Source organism: Helobdella robusta (genome assembly GCF_000326865.2).
Source record: "Helobdella robusta unplaced genomic scaffold HELROscaffold_61, whole genome shotgun sequence".
NCBI classification, from domain to species: domain Eukaryota; kingdom Metazoa; phylum Annelida; class Clitellata; order Rhynchobdellida; family Glossiphoniidae; genus Helobdella; species Helobdella robusta.
In genome coordinates this window covers 835,417-846,889 of record NW_008705338.1, presented here as the reverse complement: position 1 = coordinate 846,889, position 11,473 = coordinate 835,417, and the positions used below count along the sequence as shown (strand labels likewise).

At 30.4% G+C, this 11,473-nt stretch overlaps 1 protein-coding gene across 1 annotated transcript; it reads left to right on the top strand.

Moving 5' to 3' along the window:
- The first annotated feature begins 1,837 nt into the window (after positions 1 to 1,837).
- HELRODRAFT_103151 (hypothetical protein) lies at positions 1,838 to 4,777 on the top strand. Its single transcript, XM_009029733.1, has 7 exons — positions 1,838 to 2,066; positions 2,482 to 2,685; positions 2,823 to 3,175; positions 3,328 to 3,474; positions 3,635 to 3,728; positions 4,057 to 4,258; positions 4,609 to 4,777. Exons 1-6 carry the CDS (start codon positions 1,928 to 1,930, stop codon positions 4,197 to 4,199), a joined length of 1,080 nt encoding a protein of 359 aa, XP_009027981.1. The 5' UTR covers positions 1,838 to 1,927; the 3' UTR covers positions 4,200 to 4,258; positions 4,609 to 4,777.
- Positions 4,778 to 11,473: the final 6,696 nt, after the last annotated feature.

Genomic DNA, 11,473 nt, shown 5'->3' with positions numbered 1-11,473 from the left:
CAATTTTATATTAATGCTTAACAAGTTAACTAAATTGGCATAATCAGAGTTTTTATATGAAATACACATCAAGTATTTAATGTAACAAATAAATTAACAGAAAAATTTCTGGAAAAGTTTAAAAAAATTAGAACATATGACTCTGATCAAAAATCATTCGCGTTGACACTGCATTTGTATGGGCATAAGGCATATGATTATCTTTGGACAAATGGCTTACATCTTCCTCACACTAGGAAAGTAATCTTGTCATACCTGTTCAATAATTTTAATAAGATTGTTTTAAATAACTATTCTCAATGTCATTTTATTAACACTACATTAAAAGGTGGCTACAAAACATTGATGGTATGCCTGGGGTGATTTCTACAAACCTTATTGACTAATGGTGATGGGGAACCTTTGGAACTGTAGGATCATGACATTCAATCTAGTCATGGATTGAGAAATCAATCCTTGATATATTTGATAACAAACATTTATTATAATATAAGAATGATTTAAGATGTAGGTGTAAGGCAAAATCTTACTGGAACTATTATTTTTAGCAATTTATGACTTTATCCATTTTCAATGATACCGATATTTTTAATTATTATTATCCAAATTATACTCATGCCTATATAAATTAATTTGATTGTGGCTATTTCTATGCTTAATCATTTTATTTACTTGCCATAGGTATGCACAGCATTTAATAAATTAATGATAATAATTAATAACACAACATTCGAAGTGCATAAAATATAATAAATTAAAAGTACAATTTTTACAAACCTCATTGGTTATGGTGATGGGGATTCTTTAAAACTGAATGATCATGATCTAACAAGTCATGGATTGATGAATCACTGGAATCACACATTATCTTTAATAAATTTAATAACAACATGTACTACAATTTAAGAATGAGGAATATTTTGTAAAACATTAAATGAAAAAAAATTTAGTTTGAATCACTCATAATTAATAAATTTTAAATTGCAATGTAGCTTGCGGAGTTTGAAGCTTGAATTGAACAAATTACAAAATTGTTTATTTTATAAAATTGATTGATAAGTTGTTTAATATATTTATTTAATTTAGTATATTTTTTTATTCCCAGACCTAAGCATTGTAAATAAAAATTTTAAAACCAATCAAGCAATAGAATTTAGGATCTTAGGAACAAGTGCTGTTAGTGCTGTTAACTGTAGTGGTTGGTAGTTCCTAGTAGTCTAATCTGATAATGTTTGTTAGTGTTATCTGTTATTTATTTCAATTAGTAATTAGAATCAGTAGAGTTTAGTTTTAGCTTAATTATTAGTTTAGTAATTTAATTACTAATTAGTCGTCGTTTAGTGTTGTTACAGTTAATCGTTAATGAGTTAAAATTTAACTGTTAAATAAAACAAGTGTTGTTGGTGGTTCACAAAAAATTTTTTTTATTTAAAATGCAAAAAGATACTTAACCGTCATACAGCAATATCTATTTTAAAACAGCATCTAGTATCACCTTTTAAAACATTTTGAAATTTTAAATAAAAGCAATACTCCGAAATTAGTAAACATACAATCGCAACTTTTGACTTGGGCGATAAAAAATCACCCTCCAATTTTCCTCCGGAAGTAAGCTCCTTGTTCGACCGTCAAAAATGAGCGAAGGCCGTTATATTTATTCTAATTATATGAATTAAATATAGTTAAAATATCAATTTATAATTACGATACAACTTTCTTTTATAACGCATATTTTATTATATATATTTATTGAAAGGCATCTATGTATACATAAATCCACTTTTAGTTGTTTAATTTATTTAACATCACATCCCTGCTTACAGTTGCGGCACCAACCTTTCTTACATTTCTAAATCGCTATTTAAAATTATTTATTAAATCAAAGGTTCTTTTTTAAAAATTTCTATTCGATTGATGCAACAACAGAATGTTGAACTCGCAGACGTTTAACGATGCGTTGGCGGCTGTAAGTTTTTTGGAAAACTATTTGGACAACATGGACTATTTGCCGTCAGAAGTGCAACGACATATTACTATTTTCAGGGAAATTGAGTACCAGTGCAAAGGTGCGCGTTTGTTTGTTTGAAGATTGATTGATCGTTCAAGCGATGATTAATAATTATTTGTGAATATTAATTGAGTGGACTTTCTAGTCTAGTCTTTTTTGAAATTTATAAAATAAAGTTTGATTTTTCTCTTCAAATTTAGTTTAGTATTTACTAGTTTTAGTTTAGTTTAGTTTAGATTTATTTTAAGTTTTTCAGTCTTCTTTACCAGACAATCAAGATTTTAATTTAATTTCGTCAACTCAAGTTTAGCTTGAATATCAGTTTTAAATCTATACAATAAAATTACAATAATAATTTAAAAATCATTTTTATTGTACTAGTTAACTAACAAAATATTTTCTATTTATATTTCTAGCCCCTAAGTTATTAAAGAAAAATTAATTGTAATTGTTCAATTATTAAAACATTTCAGAAGTAATGACAAAATTATTAGTTGAGGGCGAAACCTACAAGTCATCATCTGATGTCTTGATCAAGAAGCAAGCAATCAATCAGATCAAAAAGTTGCTCATCAGACAAAAAGACCTTGGCGATCAGAAGTTGGAGATTTTGTCCACAATTTATGAATTAGTTGAAAATAATTCAAGATCATTAGAAGACAGCATGGCCAATCTTGGTTTGTTATTTGTTGAAACTACAAGAAACAAAAAAATTAAATTGGGAAGTCTTGACTAAAACCTTTTTTGCTATGTTTTATTATCTTGCTTCATTAATGAATTTTAATAATGAAAATACTAACTAACCCAATGCTAGAATCTGTTCAAGGTCTTCCATCCCATGTAAAAAACGAAGAGAAAAGCTTCTTTCCATCAGTCGCTCCGTCAGCATCGATGGCCACATCATCGGCAGGCTGCTCATCTCACCAAAAATCAGCTGCAGACAACAACAACTTCAACACTACCCACAATACCAACAACAGTACCAACAACAACAGCAGCAGCAGCAATAACAGCCATGCAACAACGTTATCCACACGTGCATCCACTAGCAGCAACTTCAAACCGGATGATAAACAGGACAATGGGAAGACTAAGAGACATCGACAGGCCAAACGATCAGCAAATCACGAATCGTATGCTTCTGCTATGAAGGAGGAAGAGAAAAGAGTCGGTTTACATCTTTATTAATTATATCAATAACTTAATTTGATTTGTAAGAACCTTGTATGAGTGCATGAAAGGCTGAGAACAAATTTGCGGCTGTTGAAATTGTCTGGATATTGGAATCTGATTTATGTTTTGCATAATTTTAATTTTAGGACGAAGAGGAAAAAAGTAGGAAGAAAAAGACAAGAAGAGAGAAGATGGACAAGTCATCACTGATGATGGCTGCCAACAATAGTCACCTCGTCAAAATCATTGGGAACATTGATCCTAACGAACCGCTGTATTGTCTCTGCAGGGAGGTTGGTTGGACAGTTGGCTGAATTGTTAGTCATTTGATTGTCTGGTTGTTTGGCTAGTTGGTAGTGGTCAGCTGAAGAGAAAGATTTTGATGTTGAGAATGCTGAAGGTGATGTGATAATACTGATTACACCGATGACGATGACGTCACAATACTTCTAGGTGTCCTATGGCGAGATGATTGGTTGCGACAACGAGAGTTGTGAAGTTGAATGGTTCCACTTCCACTGTGTCAACCTCACTCACAAACCTAAAGGTTTCAATTTGACTGTTTCATTTTGTGGTGATTTGTATCTATTTGCATCTTGTTTCATGATGCTCCTTGTGTTATCATTGCTTAAATTAAGTGTATTATATTTAAAATCAATATGTTCATTATCCACTGATAATAGTTATAAGAATTTTCTAGATATCATTCATTGTATGTAATTACATTCTTATTTGATCACTAACTGCAACATTTCAAAATTTGCATAGAAGCTATTTACATTGTGACAAAACATCCACACGCGTGTAACTAAACAGTGCATTACATTCACACGTATATGTAGCAACACAACTACACATAACAACTAATCACGCAGGCAAATGGTTTTGTCCGTCTTGTAGAGGCGACCGACAAAGCGTTCTCAATCCTGAACTTCTGGAGCAGAGGAAGGCCAAGAAGAATGCCGTCATGGCCATTGCTGCCGCTGCTGCCAGCAACAACAACGCCACTAGCGATTGAAGGATTCATATTGTGATGGATTAATTTCTTGATTTGGTGATTGATTTATTAACCGATTGATTTGTTGATTGATGAAGGGGCAAAGACAAAGGTGAGGGTTGGAAGGGAGATGTCGGATGATTTGGTGATTGATTTATTAACCGATTGATTTGTTGATTGATGAAGGGGCAAAGACAAAGGTGAGGGTTGGAAGGGAGATGTCGGACTACTGTTAAGGTAGGAGTACATCAAGGATCAGGTGGAAAAGGACAGGGTGAAAGCGGGGTTGCGTGATACTGAGGCGAGTGACAGATGTGGATGGCGTCGAGGGGTATTTCGGTTTCATCATAGGTAGCCAAACGGCAACCCCCGATCTCGGGGAAAATGTCGTCTAAACGTGTGTTGTTGTTGTTGATTTGTTGATTGATTGGTTTGTTGATTGGCCTGTGTATGGAATATGGGAATTTCGCTTGATCATGATCATGTCATATTCCATCAGTACAATCGATTCCTCGCTCGTTCTTACTCTTTCCACATCTTCTGTTGTTTATTCATTTCTACCGTTTGTATTGTAATAAAAGTGTACAGTTCTCAAGCTTTTATTCATTTGTATTCTTTTATTATATTATTAGTAGTAGTAATAGTTGCATTAGTAGCATTATTATTATTATTATTATTATTATTATTATTATTATTATTATTATTATTATTGAAGATATATAGAACTAAAAAGTTAAAATGGAAAGGTTAGGTACACTGTTTCTGTCTAACTTGTTCGAAACGATCTTAGCTTGGCTAATACCTACATACATATTTCTTGTGTTTTCAGAGTGAAGGACTTTATATCCGAAAGTTTATTTACAACTAATTTAGCCATAACATATAAGTGACCAAAATATGCAGTCAGTACAACCATTCGATACCGAAAAATTAATCAAAATATCTTTGGTAATTTAGGGTTTTTTAATAAGCTGAATCATTTCTTTATTACACATACGTACAGCGCTGTATTTTTTTACTACAAAGTGTTTTTTACTAAAAAGTTTGGGTTTTGTGGAGGTCGATGGTCGCCAATGTCCTGAAAGGTTATGGCACGAGAAAGAAGAAGAAGCAGCATTGTAGTTTCGTAACTTATTACCGCAAAAATGGTTCAATCAACATCGTTATGTCGGTTGTTACATTTATCACGTGCATGATAACAAATATGATAGATATCACAACAAATATGATACATATCACAACAAATACGATAGATATCACAACAAATGTGATAGATATCAAAGATGATTTCAAGTTAAAGTTCAATATTAGCGAACTGAATGGATTGCCTAACAAAATGTTTATGGTTGACAGTTGGATAAATTTGTGAGGTCAAAATTTTTTTAATATGATTGATATGGATTAATGAATGTAAAATTTCTCTCGTGTCTTTGGCGGCACCGGCTTGTTTGTAAACAGAACAAGGCCTTGATATTCGGATAGGTTCGTAAATGTTTTTTTTTTATTTTTTCAATCACGTCTTCATTTAATTTTATGCACCAAAAACAAGTTTCAATTTATGAGAAATATGTTGACTTGTTGAGTAACCCACATTTGGAGATATTTTGCAAACATACGTATTGGAGCATTTTTAACTGGTTTGACTTTGAAGACATTAGCAACAAATTTCACTGCATTTTTTATTACGAACTAAATACGCTATTTCCAAACTATGAATTAGAATTAGACTTAGGACAGATTTGTGGTTTGGATTTGGCTAGAATCGTTAGTTAGAGGCTAGAACTAGAGATTAAATTAACTAACAATTTAGTTAGTATTATTTGATCAGACCACTTGTTTTTGTATTAAAAAAGATTATTTTAAAATAAAAATTTGCAAAATAGCCAATTAGGATGCGAACTGTTGTGAAGTTGGCCACGATTGAGATGCAAGAATATTAAGATGGGGCGTCGGTTGGCATCGCTGATGTAAACTTTGTATATATATATTTTGCTTATCATGTCACTTTTTGGTCGGTTTTATTCGAAAAACGGTGTTTCTCTTTTGTAGGAACTTTGTTTTAATGACTTATTACCAATTCTGCTCACAATAAGCCCTCCTAGATCCGTCACTACTTGTGAGAAACCTCTAGAATTTCTATGATTGGCGTGTATCTAATGTACAACACACTTTTATTGATTTTAATCGCCGTAACCAAACACATGATATGAGTCAATTCAATTACAAAACCTTAGGTAGACGTTTTTTCATTCCTAAACAAATTTTGTAAATGATTCCTGGACAGAAATTTCAGAAAAATCTTATTCTAAATTTTTTTAGCTGATGATCAGTTTTTGCTTTTATCGTGTCCACTTCACGTTGATTACTCATTATTTGCTATACTTACACCACATCAATACAATTCGTTTTCAAAACTGCAAATGATACAAACTGATTCGTTAAAAAATTTCAAATTTTACTGAAAATATTTCTTTTTTTTACCTTAGTATGTCGCCAGTCAGTCGAGCAGCAGATTTCATCCGAAAAAACATTGTGATCATTCTGGTCATTCCTCCCATTGTGGCCGCAAGTTTTGGAATTTACGCCAACATGTTTCGACCCAAACGTTTACCGACCACGCAAAATGGTTCCGAACTATATCCTGCTGTAGTAGACAAGGAGCTGTTGACTGATAAATAATTTTTCGGCATTTGCATGAGTTGTCTTTTTTTTATATCATGAGGTTTGTGTAAATATTACAGTCGATCGTCAACATTTGAATTTATTTTTCAACTTGTTCAATTTATCAAATCAAAATAAATTTTGCAAAAAATGCCCACAAAATGTAAAGGCCGCTAGGCACTACGACTATTTTCTTAGTGTTAACGCGTCAACAAAGATATTCAGATGTGTAAAATTTTACATTCTCTCAGAAAGCTCGTCAAAAACATTGTCTAACTAACGGCTTTCTTCGTTCTTTTTACATTTTCAGTTTTCAATTTAAATAAAAAACTTATTTGAGTACGGCTTTGCTTGAATTTTTTTCTTTTATCTGAATTGCAATGATAGAACTGATATTTAAATTTGCTCGAATACCTTCGCGTTCTTAAAACCAGACAATCATTGTTACGATATTTAAACGAAACGCGATTCGAATGCAATTGTATCATCTAACCTAGCCGATTGAATTATGTCAGGTTAGTCCTGATTTTCATCGACAACGCGCATGTATATTTTATGCGAGTGTGTATGGCATGCACTGGCTAAATAACTGATTTACTTAGTTTGGGTTTTTCCGTTTAAGTTTTACTTAATGTTGTTTATTTAAAAAGTTTACTGATGTTCAACATAGGAAATGAACTCCGAAGTTTGTATATAGTTGAAGAATTTTGTATTATTGCAGGTTGTGGTATAACTTCATGATTGGCATTCCGTTCGTAGATGACGTTTTAACGACCAATAGAAAACTTTGTTCACAACATGGCAGTGCTCTCAGGCAACAAATATATATTTTTAATATATTCATGATACGCCGAAGTAAATTCCTGTTAAAAATATTAATTTATCAAAACTCCTGACATTTGCTCGAATTTGAAAATTTTTCATTTGTATTTTAACCACGCCTTTTTTTCGTTTTCATATTGATGAAACCAGTCTATTTTGACTAATGACTGAGCTTCAAGTCAAATGTTTTTCGATGAAATTCTCTATTGCTTGTCTACGATTTTTCATCAAATATATTTGAATATTATTTTTCAACAATACAGACATTTATATTTTATAGTTGAATTGAAGTTCATATGGTTACTCTGTTAAATTGATGCTTTTCCATTGAACTTCTAACGTTCCGACCTAACGTTAATTAAAGTTTTTCTGTTAAAGTCATTCATAAAACATATAAGCTTGTGAATTTAAGGTAAAAAAACTAGCAAGCTATAAGAAGCTTCATTTATGGGATCACGAAAGAACTGAGACTTGGCTACGGATGTCCTGTCACGAAATAATAACAAAATACGAGCAAGAATTCAGAAAACATCACATCGACGGTCAGTGACGAACGATCAATGTTTTTTCCAAGTCTCATAAATTTTCCTAAATTAAATGAGATTTATTGGTTAAAAATTTAAGGTCTAATTTGTACCAAAAATACCAACTATAATACTATGTGATATAACTTTATCGTATCGTGTTGATTCCGAGATTGTAGGATGCTTTTTGTGAGTATCTTCAGAGGCACTATGTATAAATCAAAATCAACTCTTCTCTCTAGCTATGTCTCTGACTTCTGATTTTATTTTTACTTGGATGTTGTTTTCAATTTATAATTACGTTTCGTAGGACGGGTGCTGATGCAATTAAATGACAAAAAGCTGAGACAGATTGGAATAACGTCTTCCAAAGACAGGCATGCTTCAATTTTAAATTTGGTTTTAAATTAAACCAATTCTTAAGTAAAACTTGTAAATATAGATGTAAAATTGATGCTTTCGTGTAAATCCAGAGATTACATATTAGGCCAAGTCCTGAAGTTGAGAATCAAAGTAAAAACCCACGAACTTGAAAAATTAGACACCAATTCTGAAAGTAAATACTAATTCTATACATTACTTATAAGTTATCTATTTTAACGTTCTCATTGTAATATTGATTGTTGTCCTGTGTTGTATAAGGTTTAATGAAACGGTTGTTCACATTTTATTTCAGTTCAAATTATTAATTGTATTAATTCATTTTGCAGGTACAGATGGCTCTAATCCTTCACTATTAAATGAAAAATAAATTGTTTGGTTGCCGTTGTTTATACAATTGAAAACATTTCTACATTTTCTGGTCATATTATTGTTGTTTAAAAAGATTTTTCGATTTAAACATTTTTTACGCCTTATTTTTTATATAAAAAAAGGACTACTATGACATAAATCATTTGTTAATTACCTACATATTAAAATTGTATCAACCTGTAAAAAATAATGCGTCTTAGCAACAGGTTGTTTGCTGATGTTATTGATTTAGTGAACTGACTGACAATCATTAAATTTTAACAAGGTTGAAACGTTTTACTCATACCTGTTTTTAAGAGCAACGTTGGTTGCAGCTGTCTAGTTTAAACTTTTTAGGGGTTAGTTGTTACAGTTTAATCATGTCAAGTTCAAAAACACCTTTTTCTATTAACCGAAACATTTTAGAATTTTTAGAAAATCGTTTGTAGCTTTTAAAGAATTTTTACCGGATTTTTAATATTTTTATAATGAACAGTTTATGGCAACACTGCAAATGTTATTTTCTACACGCATAAACGACGAGATGTTAGTCAAACAATAATAGTAATAATAATAAACTTACTCTTCTCCTTCTTCTTGACTTTTCCTCTACTTTTGATACTGTTGATCATACTATTCTCTTGAGGCTAATAAATCATTCTTTCAATATTTTGATTCTTGTCTATCTTGGTTTTCTTCTTGTCTCTGTAATCGTTTTTCTTCTGTTGTTCTTAGTAGTTCTACTTCTAACTCCTCTACTCTTACTATTGGTAACCTCAGGGTTTTATCTTTGGCCCTCTTCTATTTATCCTCAAGAATTCGGAACTACCCCCTATCATTAATAATTTTTCTTTCACTAGTCAAATATATGCTGATGATATTTATATAGGTACTTCTTACTTCTTTTCCTCCATCTAATCTCAATAGTTTTCGTAATAATCTATCAGTTATCGATTGGTTTGACTCAATGTGTCTTAATCTTAATTCTTCTAAATTTGAATTAATTTGTTTTAATAAATCTAAACGCTCTATTACTATTCCTTCTATTATCATACCTGATTCTAAAACTTTCGATGCTTCTCATAAGTGTCGTAGTCTAGGCTTTATCTTTGATTTTAGCATGTCTCTTTCTTCTCAGATTAATAGTGTTGATAGAAATTCTTACTTTCATCTGCGTAGAATAAAAAAACTTTTGCCTTTTCTTGACGATCCTACTCTTCTCCTTCTTGTTACTTCTTTAGTTTTATCTACTATGATCTTCCAGATTCTACACTCTATCCTTAAATTAAAGCTGTTATCTCTGCTGCTCGTCTAGCTGCACGTACCCCTTCCTTTTCTCAATTTTTTACATTCATTATCCAATAGACACACATAACGATTTTATATTTCAAATTTAGTTTATATATAATTTTATTTTTTTTTTAGAAGATTTATCTTCAATTTGTTATAACAAACGCAAACTTAATATGTGATTCACTTATCATTTCATACATATCATACTCCACAGCTCATATTATATAATTTATATTTATTATATTATACTATACATACACCTATATTTATTATATTATTATCACATATGTACAAGATGTATTAACACATGATGAACACTATTAATTATTATACATAATATTAAACATGTATGTATTTTAATATAATATATATATTTCTTTATGTTATATATATATTTATTATATATAGTATACTAAATATAATTATATAGTATTTATATATATTATGTATATATATATATATATTTATATTTATGTATATATGTTGTCAGCTTCTAATATGTCACAATTTCACAATAAATATGAATGTCAAAAACTACGCTGTGTTGAGTCCATAATAAAAAAGTTGATAAATGCAAAATGGGCAAATAAATTTAACCAAATATATATATATAAATTATATATAGTGTACATCAGCGTCTTCATTTGTACACGAAAAGACGTTTGTTGTACATTTGTTTATGTCCTATGGTGTGCAATTCTGATCTGATCATTTTTTTCTTTGACTGAAACGATGCGAATTGTTTTGGCTTTTTTCTCATTTTAGTTGCAATTATTTAATAAATTTTATCGCTCTAGATAGAAGATTTTTAAAAAAATCAAATCATTTATTAATTTTAATTGAGTTTTTTTTATTAATGTTAAATTGTTAAGTTGTTAATTAAATTAAAAATTATAATATGTTCAATTGTAAAACTGTAAAATTGTAAAACTGTAAAAAAAGTAAATGGTTCCCACTCTTTTTAAAAAAATTAGATTAGAAAAGGTTAAATAAATTACAATTAAAATTAATAATAAATAAATTTAAATAGTAAATAAAATAAAAGTTGATTTGATATATTTTTTCAATTCTTGGTGACCATCAGATTTATTCAGATTGGTTTTCAATTTAGTTAGAAATTCAAATTAGTCAATTAATTAAATTGCAAAAGCACTGGATAAGAAGTTATTAAAAAAGGGATCAGTCAGACAGGTTCGACAGATCATCATTGCCTCTCCTCCTTCATGTCTGTTGCTGGCAAACTGAGAAATATAAAATTTAAAA